General features: G+C 43.2%; 1 protein-coding gene and 1 long non-coding RNA gene across 5 annotated transcripts in view; both read right to left on the bottom strand.

Moving 5' to 3' along the window:
* LOC311038063 overlaps positions 1-17,343 on the bottom strand; it is a 332,539-nt gene that overhangs the window by 71,217 nt on the left and 243,979 nt on the right. The gene's annotated exons all lie outside the window — the stretch shown is intronic.
* tcf4 (transcription factor 4) overlaps positions 1-17,343 on the bottom strand; it is a 192,254-nt gene that overhangs the window by 7,235 nt on the left and 167,676 nt on the right. For 3 of the 4 annotated variants that reach the window (XM_084047364.1, XM_084047363.1, XM_084047366.1), the window contains 4 exons: positions 9,531-9,669; positions 5,307-5,460; positions 3,102-3,331; positions 388-538 (listed from right to left, as the gene is read on the bottom strand). In XM_084047364.1, the coding sequence (XP_083903490.1) occupies positions 388-538; positions 3,102-3,331; positions 5,307-5,460; positions 9,531-9,669 (674 nt within the window). Of the gene's footprint in view, positions 1-352; positions 539-3,101; positions 3,332-5,306; positions 5,461-9,530; positions 9,670-17,343 lie in introns of all 4 variants that reach the window. The other variant, XM_084047365.1, reaches the window with a different exon arrangement.

Genomic DNA, 17,343 nt, shown 5'->3' with positions numbered 1-17,343 from the left:
TATGTAAATCAAATATTACTTTCCTTGATGGAGACATGTTCTTTTCTCCACTATGTTCCTTGTTCAAAGGGACCGTTTCCCATCATAAATAAAGTGTCACCTGACTGCCAGGTGACATTTACTTAGTGAATTTGTAATGTTGAATGAATTCACTGACAATTGTTTTTAGGTAGAGAGCTTGGATCTGTAAGATCTTCAAACTAATTGATTTTCGAATTAGAATTTCCTTTCTTTCTTAGAGGGCTGAGGGGGGGCAATCAATCAATTAATTAATTAATTAACCAACCACTAATGGGTCATATTACGAATCGAGGTACAACAGCAGATGGGTGTTTAAGTGAAATCTTCTGACCATTTAGGGGTGGGGGGGAGGTGTTGCTTGTTTACATTTGTCCCATAGGATTGGGGGGTCCGTCTCCTCCCATGGTGGCGGCGGCGTGGTGGGCAGCCAATGAGAGAGGCGTGCCGTCCGATGTCACCGTCACCTTCTCCTCCTCGCGACGTTTCAGACACGCTGCCTTGGGGTTCAGGTTGCGCTCTGGAGAGGCACACACACACACACACACACACACACACACACACACACACACACACACGCGCGCGTACGCACGTACACACGTACACACGTACACACGGAGGCAGGCACGCATGCAGACACACACACACACACACACACACACGTGTCGTGTACAGAACACACAAAATCATAAATTTTCACACAAACGTGAAAAAAAAACCACACAAGACGTATACATAAAGATGTTTTATAATAATAATTTATATAAAGACAATCAAGATTTGTTTCCCTTTTTTCAACCTGGGTTTTATTTTTTATAAATGTTTATATTGTAAATGTAATATTTTTAATTTTTAATTTCCTGATGTTGAGTTTCACACACCTGTAACTTAAAATCTCAGTGTTAATTTATTAACACTCTGAAGAGTGTACACACGGTGACCAAATGGACCCGCAAGAGCCCGTTTGGATTCCATTTGTAACTTCTGAGTTAAATTAACACTGAGATTGAGATGTCAGGTCATTTATAAAAGGAAGATTGTATTGTTTGTATTGTATTGTATTGTATTGTATTGTATTGTATCTATTTAAAACTTAGTGTGGTTGCATTGAAAGAATGTTTATAACAGAAGCCTCAAGAAAATAGTGTTGTTTTTTTCATCGTAATAGATTGACATGATGAAAATAACTAGTGCACTGACATACTTTCATATACAGTAACTACACATTATTAACTGATGGAACACTATGTACAGTATGTGTACTTTTTTAGTTTTTAATAGTGATGTACAGGATAGCAGGGAGTATTGAGAGCAACAGGTGGTACTGCCACCTACTGGAGGTTAATACACATTGCAACTAAACAAAATCTGTCTCCCTCAAGTTCAGGATTATTATTTGTTTTAGTTTTGTTTGGTTTTATTTTGTTTTGTTTTGTTGTAAGGATCTTAATATGATTGAGAAAGCCAAAAAGGCTTTGAGTGTTTTGATGCTTTCTTTCTTCGGCGTCTATATAATAGTGAAAGTTGGTAGCTTGTGTTCTTGGCAAAGGTCAGAGTTTTAGGAGTTTTACTGTTGAACGGTATGCAGGTGTTTTAATTAACAAATTATGTTTGACTACTGTAAACTGCTAAACCACAAACTACAGAAAATTCTTATAATCTATGTTTTAGTTAGTACCTCGAGTCTAAATTGTTGATATATTATTTCATGCTTAACTTCATTATTACAGTATTAATACTACTACTGTATTAATATTAATACATATATTAACATATAGTGTCACGTAGCCAGGCGATCCTACTGATGCGTCTGAGGAAATCTAAATTCAACATATGAGCTAGAACAGCGACAAGAACTCTCAGTTTTAGCCCATACATTGAATTTAGATGTCAGCAGACCTGTCCGATAGGCGGAGATCTCATATTGTCTGACTTACATAATATGACTAAAATTACTAAAAGGAATATCAATACTTTATCTGGCAAAATTACATATTGCTAAAATTATACTGAAAGCAACACAGCAATACTAGTTATGACAGTAGATTACAATAGCAATTCTAACCTGTAACTTGTCGCTCCGGCTCAGCCACAGCTATACCAACTGTTCTGTTATAACAATCTAACATTATTCTACGGTATGATATGATAAGTATAAAACCAGCTCATCAGAACAGGTTACTGATCCTCCACCAGGCTGTGGCTACTATACTGGGTTTAGATACATAGCTTTTTGTTGTTGTTTTTCTTCGAAACCAGATTATAATGACAGTAATAATCCTAACCACTATGTTTCTGCTCCAGGCTCAGATAAACAGCCACAGTCTAGTGAAGGACCGGTAACTTGTTCTGAATACCTGGGTTTATATTTTTATACATTACAATACAAATGTATAACATACTGTATTATAGTCTAACCTATAACTTGCTGCTCGTAGCTCTTATATTGAGCCTCGCCTTCTAAGCTATAACTCACTGCTCTAGGTTCAGATGAACAGCCACAGCCTAGTGAAGGTTCAGTAGCTTATTCCTACTAGCAGGGTCTATACGGTATTTGTATACAGTAATACGAGTTTAGATTATATAACAGTAAATTATAATAGGAATCCTAACCTATATTAGGCCTGATTCATACTTCATTGCGGACCAGCGTCCCGCACGGAAATAGCAGATCTACATGGCGACAACACGCCGTGCTGCAATGCGTTGTCAGTTTGTAGAGCTGCCGTTTTCGGCCTGCAACACCGGTGCGCAATGAAGTATAAATCACGCCTAACTCGCTGTTCTAGTCTCAGGTGAGCTTAACCTAGCTGGCTTTAAACTATCTCAGATTATGATCGTAATCCACCTAGCTGGGTTTAGAGACTATCATCCTAATCTAGCTGGCTTTAAACTATCTCAGATTATGATCGTAATCCACCTAGCTGGCTTTAGAGACTATAATCCTAATCTAGCTGGGTTTAGACTATCTCAGATTATAATCATAATCCTAACCGGGATTTAGACTATCCCAGATTATAATCATGATCCTAACCTAGCTGGGTTTAGAGACGACTATCTCAGATTATAATCATAATCCTAACCTCTAACTTGCTGCTCCAGGCTCAGTATAACAGCCACAGCCTGGTGGAGGATCAGTAACTTGGTCTGAGGTTTGTCACTCTTCAGGTGGAGTTGCACCATCCTGCCCAGCTCCTTGAAGGCCTCGTTGATGTCGCGCACGCGGAGGCGCTCGCGGGCGTTGTTGGCCATCCGCCGCTCCTTCTCCCGCTCCATCTTCTGCTCCGGGGAGAGGTCCTCGTCGTCGTTGTTGCTACGGTGGCCAATGAGGATGGCGGCGGGAGGGAGGAAGGAGGGAGGGGTGGGAGCAGGCGATAGGATGGTTGGAGGAGTAGGAGGATGAAAAAGAGAAGAGGATAAGGAGGAACATGAGGAAGAGGAGGAGGAGGAGAAGAGGAAGATGAACAGGAGAAAGAGAGAAGCGGATGTGAGGAGGAGGAGGAGGAGAAGAAGAAGGAGAATGAGATGAGGAACAGGATGTGTGGGAGTGGTGAGGAAGAAGAGGAGGAGGAGAACAGACAGAGAAAGGGGAGGAGGAGAAGAAGGAGGAGGACCAGGGGAGTTGAGGTTGAACGTTCAGTTAGACCCTCTGCGTGGAGACTGACACACTTTGTTTCCATATATCGTTGCTGTCGGTACAAGGTTTCTACCTTGTGTCTCCAAATTCCAACTTTTTTGTTTGTTTTCATAAATGAATGCCCTACTTCATCCTACAAGAGCGTAGCTCAAAAGTAGTGAAAATAGCAGATCTACAAGCTCACAACGTGTCGTGCTGCGTTGTGAGCTTGTAGATCGGCTATTTCCCAAGGTTTCCAACTCGACAATACGATATACAGGTATATAGGGTTAGGGTTAGTTTTCAGCGCGCTATAACGTGACACAACGTGTTTTGTTTTGCGTTCGCCAGCGTAACACGCTGTCATCGCTGCCACTACATCAATAGCTATCCTTCTCACACCATCATCCCTACCATTATCCACTGTTGTCATGGTTGCCTTCCCCACTAGCATCATCACCATCATCATCGCTGATAACGACACAGCATCGTTATCACGCTCGTCATGGTCATCATCATTATCTATTGGCGTCATCGCGCGCACATTCCGCACGTGCGATCCCTTTAAGCTCATCAGCATCATCATCATTATGCAAAGATCTCTGGTTTGGGATTCCAAATGTTCTCTGGTTTGTGATTGGTCCTCCAGGTGATTAACACCTCATTTGTTCTTATTTGCACGGTGCACACATCGGGGTGTCGTGCTCTCTGAAAAATATCAGATCTACCGGTCGCTGTGAGCCTGTAGATCTGCTATTTTCGGTGCACGAACACCCGTGTGCAACTTGAGTGTAAATCAGGGCTAAATGGTGCACCACAGTGTTTGTTGGTTTATTTTGACGTTGGGCTCTACTCTGCTGTGGGAGAAACAGCTAAAAACAGACTCAAATCCATGGAGAGGAGACAGAATCACTCTTTTGTTTTTGATTTGTTTTTTGGAATCTTTTCGCTCTTTATTGTCAATAAAAATGACATAATTCTTGGTGGACGAATTAGCTTAGTCTTCAGTTTGCAGATATTAAAGTAAGTGATATTTTTGTTTTTAAAAAAATGTTTTTTTCCCCCCCTTTGGGTGCCCAGCAGTTTCCTGGGTCTTTCTCTCTATGTTGTGATTCATCCTCTCATTTATTTAACTGTCTCTCCTCACACATTGGTCACTTCAACAAACACCAAAGTGCTGGTTCTCCCCAAAACTCTTGCGGCTCAAAGTCGTTCCTTGTCTCCTTTCCTTTCTCTCCAGACATGGAATTTGATTTATTTACGCGTCCTGATATCAACTTTGATCCTTTGCTTGTTTTCATTTGTCAGACAGATCATAGAGATAGATTTAGGTTTATCCTAAATCCTGTCAATCCCTCATTCAACAGAGAAAAGAAAACTGTCAGATATCTCAAATTTCACACCCTGGTAAATATCCTAGATCCACCTTGTGAGTACTTTTCCCACCACTGAACATTCCTGTCTTGAAGGAGAGAGATCAATAGGACTTTTATCTATTTATTCTTATTCTATATGAAACAAGGACCGTTTCTGAGCACAGAGCGCTGTGGGGAAGCAAAGGGAGACTACTGCAGCAGCAGCAACACGCCGCGTGTCCCTGCGTCCAGCACAGGTGTTTCTGGTTGAAGCGAGCGCCTGGGGGGATGTGGGGTTACCTAGATCTTGAACCGACCTATCGAGAGCTTTGAGATCCTTCACGTCCGGCTTCTCCTTCTTGGGCTCCATGGACTTGGCGTCCTGCAGGAGGTTCTCGTCCCCCTCGTCCTCCGACTTGATGTCCGAGCTCACCGAGGAGGTGCTCTGCCCCTGGAGGCCTCCTGACAGCGCTGAGAATAAGACAGATAAGATTATTATAACCCATTAAGGCCTGAGGCCGATTCTACAACTGCCTTTTAAACCAGGTGGTTATTTCAAGATTTTTCTAAAATGTAAAAAAATATCAGTTGTAGGGATTGATAAAGCCTTGCATGTGTGAAACGTTGTTTGGTTAATAAATAAATAATAAAAAAACGACGAGAGAGCAGCCTATCGTGTGCGGACATTCCCTTTTTCTTCAATTTGTTGTGTTATTAGCACACACACCTAAAACAGCTAAAACATGAACTTCCCATGGCTGTGGGAGCGACGGGTCCGCGTGTGTGCGTGCTCGTGTGTGTGTTTGTGACGCGGTGACGGGTCGCGCGCACATGCGTGTGTGCATGCATACATGCGTGGCCACGGACCGGGCAGCCCAGACATAACTAAAGGTCTGCAAATACTTTGACTGCGCACATCCCCGGGTAATGCACCATTCCATGGAGGTCGACCTGCCTCAATTTTCTCTTTAATTAATTCACCTCAATGGTGCTAATAGTTGCTACTACTACTTTGTTTACGGCTGTTCAGCAATATAAATGCAATGCATGTACACAGCGCATAACCCAAAGTCTGCAAATACTTTGCATGTGTATATCCCCGGACGGGCATGGACGAGTATATATATAATTATACATTTATGAATGTCAATTCATGTGTCTGAATTGGCTGACTGAGGCGTGCACGCACGCACGCACGCACGCACGCACGCACACACACACACACACACACACACACACACACACACACACACACACACACACACACACACACACACACACACACACAAACGCTGGAAGGCTTTAGCTCCAAAATGCCATTATGAATACTAAATACTGTAATGTTACTAATCATTTAGTAGCAGAACAACCTGCCACCTGAAGTTAATTAACTGCTGTTTTGTACATTTACGGGAAATCGCTTCATCCTCACAGGATGGAAGAAAAGCTGCAATCCGGAAATTATTGTAATGAATAAAACGCAACTTTTATCAATCTGTATGGTAAGTAAAGTATACTTGGGAACAAAATGGTTCCAGAGCCATGAGGCCCATAGGTCAGGAGCCAACCGCATGGGTCTTCAACAGGGGGTCCGGGATGCCTCCGAGTTACTACAGGGGGGCCACCAAATCTTTCTGTAATAGGATGTTTTTTACATTAACCACTTGAACCCTAGCATCCCTTTTCTGAGGAGAACTTTAGCCAAAAATAGCCGATCTACAAGCTCACAACGCCTCGCAGCAAAGAGGTATAGGTGTAGAGGGAACAAAGGGAAGACCAAGTAAAAAAAAAAAAAGTTTAATCTGCAACACAATTTTATACATTTAAAATTAGTAGTACAATAATGTACAGTAGTAGTACAATTTTATACATTATAGAGGGGGTCCCTGCTTCATCTCTCTCTCAGCTAGGGGGTCCTTGGCCTGAAAAACGTTGAAGACCTGTACAGTACATTAGTAGTACTAGTAGTAGTATTAGTACAGTAGTAGCACTAGTAGTCATGGCAGTCACAGACAGGAAGACAGCAGAGCAGGAAGTAGAGTGAAACGGCAGGAAAGACATATTCAGAGCAAAAACCACTAATGTGTATTTAACTGTGCTCTCTGCCAACAGCACTTTAATACTACACATTATTTACAGTCTCTACCCTGCAAATTACTGCAGTCATACACCACTTACTGTGTGTGTGTGTGTGTGTGTGTGTGTGTGTGTGTGTGTGTGTGTGTGTGTGTGCATGCGTGGGCGTGCGTGAGAGAGAGAGAGAGAGAGAGAGAGAGAGAGAGAGAGAGAGAGAGAGAGAGAGAGAGAGAGAGAGAAAGTGTGTCCATCTGTCTCTGAGACGTGCAAATAGTGTAATTGTAAAAGTGTGAGGTTGTCTGTGTGAGTTTGTGAGCGATACGTTAAGGGTTTTCTACAGTATGTAACTGTATGCATGTGTGATGCTGAACAGTGTGTGTGTGTGTGTGTGTGTGTGTGTGTGTGTGTGTGTGTGTGTGTGTGTGTGTGTGTCTGTGTGCGTACATGCGTGCGTGAGTGTGCTAATGCTTATGCGTGTGTGTGTGTTCCCCCTTTCCCTCTTTACTGTTCTCAACACCTCATTACACACTTGGCGTGGTATCTGTGTGTGTGTGTGTGTGTGTGTGTGTGTGTGGTGTGTGTGTGTGTGTGTGTGTGTGTGTGTGTGTGTGTGTGTGTGTGTGTGTGTGTGTGTGTGTGTGTGTGTGTGTGTGGGACGGTTCTAGCTCAAACTGGCTGCCAGGGAAGTGATTTTCAGGCCTTTAAACAGGCTCAGGGATCATTGGTTCCCCGGCGTGCCGCTCGTATACAATTTCCTCGTACATATTCATAACGCAAATATATTTACCCTTGTCTTCAAAACCATTACCGCTCGGCCGTTAAGCGCTGCGGCTTGCCAACTATATGATGGTTTTATTACAGATGTGTGGTCAGGCTAGCTGCTGTCGTCTGGGCATGTAATGGTAAAAAATACTCTGCTAATGGAACTATGAAGAGTGTACAAATGTACGGATATAGACCAGGGGTCTTCAACAGGGGGTCCGGGGCCCGTAGGGGGTCCTCAGAGTTACTACAGGGGGGGCCACCAAATGTTTGTGTGATAGGAACTGAAAAAATACAAAAATATATATTTACCACTTCAACCCTATTAAGCATCCCTAGTCTGAGAGGAACATTGGCCGAAAATAGCAGATCTACAAGCTCACAACTGAGCTTGTAGGTCGGCTATTTTCAGCAAAGAGGTTTAGTGTAGAAAGAAAAAGGAGCAAACCAAGTACAGAGCCAAAGGTCCAGTTTACTTTTAGTATTGAGGGTTTAAGTGGTTAAATGTCTGAAATGAACAAAAAAAAATATGTTTAATCTGCAACTCAATTTTATAGAATATGTAGTGGGGGTCCCTGCTTCATCTCTCTCTCAGCTAAGGGGTCCTGGGCCTGAAAAACGTTGAAGACCCCTGATATAGACCCTTACAGGTCCATTTGCAGGGGGAGGCCTGGCGTCATCACCTGCCTTATGTAAAATATTGATGAATGAAATTCTTCTGTCATCATCTTTCGTTCTCCAGTGGTTACCAAATGGTGTTCTATACCCTAAATAGGTTTATTTTTTATTTTAACCACTTTCAACCTGGTGTCCTTATATTGGGCCTTATAGGCCAATTTGTGCATTATTAATTAACAAAATGTTTTATATATGTTATAATATATATATATATATATATATATATATATATATATATATATTTGTGTAATTTTTTTATTTATTAAAATGTTTCAAAAATAGCAGATCTACAAGTTCAACGCATTGCAACATTGTGCTGTGCGCATCAAATGATACCAATCAGTGTGTCATCTTCCATTAAGAGCTAGGTGCACCTGTACCGTGGACATTGTAAAAAAAAAAGAAAGAATATGTATAAATAAAATAAAATGACAGATTCTGCAAGTTGTCAAGAGATGCGAGGGATGCTGAGGAAACATACCTGCTCGTAAGTGAAGTGAACCAGTGATATAATGATGTCAGACTGGGGAAACAAAAGCTGTGCGCACACCTTAACTACTATGCATGTGTGATGCAAGACCTGAGGCCCATTCTACAAATGCCTTCTAAATCAGTACTTCTCAAACTTTCAAGATTTTTCCAAAATGTAAAAAAAATAGCAGATGTACAAGCTTGCAGCGCGGCACGAAGTGACGCGCTGTGAGCTTGTATATCTGCTATTTTTGAATAGCAAACGCAAAAATCTAAAATGACACTTTCCCGACGGGCTAAACCCCATCATCCATATTCAGCTATTTTCAGAAGATATCTAATGTAGAACGAAAACAGAAACGTCACTAGTATAGAGTATAGGTTTGTGTGTGTGTGTGTGTGTGTGTGTGTGTGTGTGTGTGTGTGTGTGTGTGTGTGTGTGTGTGTGTGTGTGTGTGTGTGTGTGTGTGTGTGTGTCTGTGTGTGTGTGTGTGTGTGTGTGTGTAGCGGTTTAGCTCAAATGAAAATGAGGCGGGGCCAGAAACTTAACTTACCACGGTAGGGGTCAGGCTGGCTGAGGTCAGGGGAGGTGGCTGACTGAACAGGAAGTTGAGGCACCGCCACCTGGCCTGGCATGGAATGACTGGCGCGCAGACCCCCCACACCACTACCGTCTTCTCTGTGTGAACCCACCTGCATGGGGGAGGGGGAGAGAGAGAGAGAGAGAGAGAGAGAGAGAGAGAGAGGCAAATATTATGGAAACCTACAGGGTTTTGGATTTTTTTTCAAATGTGATTTTTCCAGTCAGTTCATTTAGTTTCCCAGCCTCATATTGTCTTTTTTTTCTTTCTTTTTTTCTTTCTTTCTTTCTTTCTTCCTTCCTTCTCTACTAAGTGTTGTAATTCTTTCTGTGTCCTGTAGAGGGCACAGTGTCCCTGTATTACTGCCTTGATCTTTGTTTTGTCTCTCTCCCTCTTTATCTCTGTATTGGTCTTTTACATGGACGCACGCAGGCACACGCACTCGCACACGCACACACGCACGTGCACACACACGTGCACACACACACACACACACACACACACACACACACACACACACACACACACACACACACACACACACACACACACACACAGAGAGAGACAAAAGAGACCAACTCGTGCCAAAATTGTGAATCTCAAGCGGACGGTATAGGGCTCTATGGGAATTAGACATACTGCAATTAAACATATGGGCATTAAGATAATTGACAGCGTGTGTGTGCACGTGCATGTGTGCGTGCGTGTGTGCGTGTGTGTGTGTGTGTATATATGTGTGTGTGTGTCGTGTGTGTGTGTGTGTGTGTGTGTGTGTGTGCGCGTGTGTGTGCGTGTGTGCGTGTGTGAGAAGAGTCTAAATTAAGCCTCACATATGAACTCTGGAAAATATCCGGGGAAAGGGCAGTAGCGCACACAACAGAACAATGTCCGTACATAAAAACACAAACGGCATGTCTTTCTTTCCTACGCAGTAATGTAAATGTAGACAACAAGCTACGACCTAATTTTCATCAAAATCCAAGCTGGACAAATAACATTGGTCTCTATGTATAAGCCTGTCACAATTATTACATAATCGCCTGATTGCAATTATTTGAGATAATCACAATTATTTGAGATAATCGCAATTATTTGAGATAATCGTTAATCGTCAATCGTTTCCATGTTGAAAAATGTTCCGATATTTTCAAACATTTTCAAAAATAGTGGAAATTGCAGATCTACAAGCTCACAACACGCCGCGATGCAATGTAGATAATAAAATAAAATATAACATTTAAAATAAATGAAAAGAATGTTGTGCTTTGGTGCCCGTTCTCAGAGGCCCACTGTTACCGTAGAGCGCAGGGACCGTCTGAAATGAATCTCATATGATCTCGATGAATTGAATACACAGGACCTTAATGGAAACAAGCCCTGAGGGCTTATTTGGGTTGTCCTTTTAACGTTCTTTTGTATAAATCTTTGCCACCGTGCCTCTTTTTTTGCAAACTGTTATTACAGTATTCAATCAATCAAAAAATATATATTACATGGTACGAAAGAGCCATTTGTGTTTCATCATCATTTCATTATGATCATGGAACTTGGAATCTGTGAATATTCCCATTTCCAAATCAAATAAAAACCACCAAATGAGTGAAATCGAATCAAATCCCTCTCTCTCTCTGCGTCCAAACCCCTCGGCGAGGCTCATCTCTCCTCCACAATAGACACGTCATCAACACGCCCACTCGCTCAATGTAAATTCACCACACAATCATGGTCCATTCACACAAAGAGCCGTTTGGGTTAAATGGACATAACAGGGACTTGACTCAAGATATAGCTGGCAGCCGATACAGTCTGTTGGATGTCAGGCCCTACAGAGTCTGACATTTGCGTTCACACATACAGTACAGCCCCACGGGTTAATGTCTAGATCAGTGGTTCTCAAACTTTTTCATGTCAAGGACCCCCTAATTGACACTTATTACCCCGCGGACCCCCATTTGAAAAGATAAGCCAGGGACCCCAATAAGAAGGTTTTTACGGCTCTCTAGCAGTGATTCTCAACCATTTTAATTTCAAGGACCCCCAGTTTGACATGCAAAAAAACCAATGTTAATTTAACTCTGAGAGTGTACAAATGGAACCAAATGGAACCAAATGGACCCGTTAGGGTCCATTTGGTTCCATTTGTACACTCTCTGAGTTACAGACCCATAAGGGTCCATTTGGTTCCTGTCCATCATTTAGCTGGGGACCCCCTGGAACCCCCTCAAGTACCCCTGGGGGTCCCCGGACCCCCAGGGTCCGGGGATGGTCTAGATCAATTCCAATGGTCTAGATCATTTCATTGCTCTCGGGCAGAAACCTCCCGTCTCCATATATCAACTTTTTATGTTTTTAAAAACGCCCTACTGTACTTCGTCATACTAATGGCAAAAGTAGCAAACATAGCCAATCTATGAGCTCACAGAGTCACAATGTTTCCTATTTAAGTCTAAGTGCAAGTGGTTGTCTTGTGTGTGAACGAGGCTATACATGCTTCTGAATGTATGATGCATAAATGTCGTCATGGCTTCTCTCGATCTGTCAGTCTCTATACTTTCTCTTCTCTCCCTTCCCCTCCTACCTCTCTTTCCAACCCTTTTCTGTACCCCCCCCCCTTTAGAAATGTAAATAGTAAACCATTTGGGCTAACAGTCCTGGGGACTTGTTTCCATTGTGTATATATGTATTCAATTCATCAATTCATCTGTATGTCCTCTCTTATAACCATTTGTAGCCTGTCATGACGTCGCTGTCTTATGTCCATAAACCGTTACTTTTCAGGAAATGGAACAAAACATTTCAGAAATAGTGAAAATAGCAGATGTACAAGCTTCACAATGCGTCGCAATGCGACGCATTGTGGAGCTTGTACATCTGTTATTTTCACTACTTTTGCATGATACTTTTGCATGATGAAATAGGGCATTAATGAGGAAAAAACATGATGAAAGGTGACATTTGGAGATGCAAGGTTTCTTCCCGACGATAAGCTCTCCATCTAATATCCGTGGCATGCCTGGTCTTCAATATCCCAAAATGTTCAGATTATCTTCTCGCTTTTCTCACTGGCTTGTGTGGTGAGTAGGGTTGCCAACAGTCCCGTATTAGCCGGGACGCCCCGTATTTGAGCCAAAAGGGGCGTGTCCCGTACGGGACTTTGTTTGTCCCGGACTCCGGTGTAAAGGGAAAAATAAAAAATATATTTCTGTTTGCGCACACTGCAGTGTCTGGCTGCGTGTTTGTGTGCTTTATGAGATGGGCGCTAGGACCGCTCAGTTGACAGGGCAGGCACAGTGCTCGCACGAGTGCTTGTGTGTGTGTGTGTGAGATTTTCTCCGGTGGGAACGGCTTCATTGTTTGTGTGGCATGTCAGCCTGTTCCCAACCCTAACCCTAACCCTAAAACCGAAATAAAGTAACAAAAAAAAGTAACTTTATCCGCGGGAAACCCGAAAAAAAAAAAAAAATCGACCCATGCACGCGCGCTGAGCGCGCGTGCATGTGTCCCGTTTCTCCAGTTCTGGATGTTGGCAACCCTAGTGGTGAGTGAGAGCGCATGTGTGCGTGTGTGCGCGCGCGTGCGTGTGTGTGTGTGTGTGTGTGTGTGTGTGTGTGTGTGTGTGTGTGTGTGTGTGTGTGTGTGTGTGTGTGTGTGTGTGTGTGTGCGCGTGCTGTGTGTGTTTGTATTTGCGTTTGTTTGGTTCATCACATTATACAAAATGGCAGCTGTGCCAAGTGGCAAAGGACACAATAAGAGGCAGGCTGGTGTACATTTTTAATAAAGGCTTTTTATATTTTAAGACTCTCTCTCTCACACACACACACACACACACATACACACAAGCACGCACGCAGGCACGCACACACACACACACACGCACACGCACACGCACACACACACACACACACACACACACACACACACACACACACACACACACACACACACACGCACACAGGCAATGGAACATTGACTACAGAGTCTCCTCTGTGCTGAACTGACTCTGACAGTAAACACCTGTAGCAATGTCAAAACACACACACGCACACGCACACGCACACACACACGCACGCACACACACACACACACACACACACACACACACACACACACACACAGTGCTCAGTATTGACTTTGGGTGGCTGCAAACGCGATTTCCATGGGGATATTATGGTAATATTTTCCAGTGGCGAGAGCTGCACTTTATTCTCCACGTGCTGGTTACAGTGCAAACACACAGATGGGCTTTGAGATTATAGAGCAATTTAGGATTTAAACCCATATCCTATTGTAGCCTACATATCGTCGCGGTCGAGGCAGAGACCTTGTATCTCCATATCAATATTTCAACGTTTTATGTTTGTTCATCATAAAGGAGTGTCGCAAAAAAAATCGGTATGCGGCGTGCTGTGAGCAAGTAGATCGGCTATTTTCACTCTTTTATAAAAAAATAAATAAATTAATATATATATATAGTAAAAAATAAATGGTTGGATACACAAGGTTTCCACCAGACAGCAACGCTATTAAACATTACCGTGGTCATATAACAACCATTAACTCTTTGACTGCGGTTGACTCGATAACGCGTCAATTGCTAGTTTGTCCAGTTGGCCGTCGACGCGTTAGACGCGCTGGACGCGCGTTCATTGTTTAAACTCTGATCGCGCTATGCTGCTTATTTTTCAATACATTTTTCACTTACTTCAACCACACCTGCATCCGGTTTTATGACGCAGATTCCGTTTCCGGTTTTCATTTTTCCCCCCGGTCATTTCCGGCCAGAATAGGGAAACACACGGTTTTTCACACGGTATCAAAAACAAACGGACAGGTCCACTTCTATAATGTATAGTCTGGGTGACGAACAGTCATCGCCGTCGTGTATCACATCGTAATTTTGGCCGATCGGAGAATCTGAGAACACGTCACATCCGGTTTGACGTATTTGACTGGGTGTGGGGGGGGGGCGAGTGAGTCAGCGAGCTGATCAAGCTGTCATTTGCTGCTCTCTAGTGGCAGATTTGTCGTATGTGTTTAAAACCGCACTCAGACGATTTATTTGAACGAAAAATTACAAAATAAAAAAAATTAAAAACACGAAAATCGCTGGCACTGGGGGAGTACTTTATGAAAATACTCTGGCAGTCAAAGAGTTAATAGGTCATTAGTTTCTGCTGGTGTAGATGGCATATTCTACTAATTGACACCTGTGTTCTTCCTTGACCCCCTTGGTCTCTATACTTGGTCCACAACATTTTTTTATCGACACCAAATCTCTTCGAATCTCTTTTCTGGAGAAGCTTTCAAAAGGGTCAACAAGTTGGTGCATAGGAGGTGTACATCAATTAGATCAGGGGTCTTCAACAGGGGGTCCGGGACCCCTAGGGGGGTCCTCAGAGCTACTATAGGGGGTCCGCAAAATCTTTGTGTGATAGGATTTCGTTTTTTTACATTAACCACTTGAACCCTAGAATTCCTTTTCTGAGGGGGGAACATTAGCCGAAAATAGCAGATCTACAAGCTCTCAACGCCTCGCGCTGCGAGGCGTTGAGAGCTTGTAGATCGGCTATTTTTGGCAAAGAGGCTACAGGTGTAGAGGGGGAAAAGAGCAGACTAAGTAAAAAATAACCTTTCATCTGAAACACAATTTTATACAATATAGAGTAGGGGTCCCTGCTTCATCTCACTCTCAGTTAGGGGGTCCTTGGCCTGAAAACGTTGAAGACCCCTGAATTAGATGTCACATGAAAGATGATAATGAATTCATTAATTTCTTTGGGGGGGGGGGGGTAATGACCAGTGAATTCTTTGCAGTGTTTCAAATGTCTTCAAAATGTGTGTGTGTGTGTGTGTATGTGTGTGTGTGTGTGTGTGTGTGTGTGTGTCTGTCTCTCACATCAGTGTAACACCTGTTGCTGTAATGATCTCAGCCTTTAGGCCTCTGCAGACTAACACTGCTCTGCCAAACTATATACAGCTGGCCTCAAGTCAATGTGCACAGTGTGTGTGTGTGTGTGTGTGTGTGTGTGTGTGTGTGTGTGTGTGTGTGTGTGTGTGTGTGTGTGTGTGTGTGTGTGTGTGTGTGTGTGTGTGCGTGCATGCGTGCGTGTGTGCGTGCGTGTGTGCGTGACTGCGTGCGTGCGTGCGTGACTGCGTGTGTGTATGCGTGTACGTGTGTGTATATGTGCGTGCATGCGTGTGTGAATGTGCGTGCGTGTGTGCGTGCGTTTTTGAGAACATGTGTGTATGGGAAAAAATAGTTGTCATGCACATCAACAGAAATACAATGGTTCCCTTTTTAAAACCCTTGGTGACATCATTCAACTCAGACAGACTTTATTTTCCACTGTTTTTTTTTTCTCCTTCTGTTTTATTATTCTCCTCTTCCTTCTCTTTCAGGTCAAATTTCCTCCCTTCTACTGTTGCACGGAAAAGTTTAGAGCAACACACACACACACACACACACACACACACACACACACACACACACACACACACACACACACACACACACACACTATACGTGTGCATGTGAGAGTGTGTAACATTAGTGCTAATGTTAACACCAGATGTTTGGATGCAAGTAGATTTCCTGTATACTTCCATACGTAGCATAGCATAATTTACAAGTATACTAAGTACTGGATCACTATAATAAAATCATCAGTGTTCATTTACCATTTACCCATTCTGTACAAATGCATACACTCCTGAGACAATATGCCCTCCTCAAGTCTCGAAGTTCCAGGAATTCCACTGCCCCAAATTGCAAGAAACGACAGAGGGTTGTGCTGTCTAGTCCAGTGCGTCATGGCGGGGGGGCCCTCATGTCCCTTGGCGACGTTTTAGAGAGATTTGTGTAAAAAAAATCGATATGACTTTCAAGATTTTTCAAAAATGTGAAGAAATAGTAGATGTACAAGCTCGCAGCGCGGCACGAAGTGACGCGCTGTGAGCTTGTACATCTACTATTTTAGAGAACCACTGTTCTAAACCACTCTTCAAAATCCTAAGAGTTTTCTGGAAAACGTATGTTGCTATTACACATATATATATATGTGTATATATAGAAGAATGTTCGCCTATTGTGACATGTTAAGAATAGGGCCACTATACAGTAAAGGGTTCATGTGGTGAAGGACCCACAGGTCACCCAGCTCATGCACTGCTCACTCCGCTAAAAGGCATAGCAATATTAAAGGTACAATCTGTGGGCTACAGCTACAGCTGCAAGCTTGTACATCTGCTATTTTCTTTAAAAAATGGAAAAATCTTGAAAGTGTGAGAACTACTGATTTAGAAGTTATTTGTAGAATCGACCTCAGGTCTTAATGGGAGAGAGAGAGAGAGAGAGAGAGAGAGAGAGAGAGAGAGAGAGAGAGAGAGAGAGAGAGAGAGAGAGAGAGGGGGGTGGGTGGGTGGGTGGGGGTGGGGGTTCTAGTACGGGGACAGGAGTGACCCCAAATACTTATGACACAAACCAGTCCCCCCCCCTCACACACACACACATACACGCGCGCGGCGCTGCAGCTCATAAATTAGCCTTTGTGTCGTACACATCATGGACCTCACGCCTGCCCCTCCCAATTCCTGTCTGTGTTTCTTTTGGGCCCCAAATTATTGCCTGATATAAAAACAGGCTAATTAAAGAAAACACGCTAACATCACACCAAGTCTGCACAAGTCTACATGCAAACATCCGGTCTGCCTGCCTGCCCGTGCGCCCGTCTCTGTGTGTGTGTGTGTGCGCCCGTCTCTGTGTGTGTGTGTGTGCGCCCGTCTCTGT

This window comes from Gymnoscopelus microlampas (genome assembly GCF_963454915.1).
Source record: "Gymnoscopelus microlampas genome assembly, chromosome: 21".
Lineage (NCBI taxonomy): Eukaryota > Metazoa > Chordata > Actinopteri > Myctophiformes > Myctophidae > Gymnoscopelus > Gymnoscopelus microlampas.
Note: the sequence above shows the minus strand (reverse complement) of the source record. Positions and strands in the feature narration are given on the sequence as shown.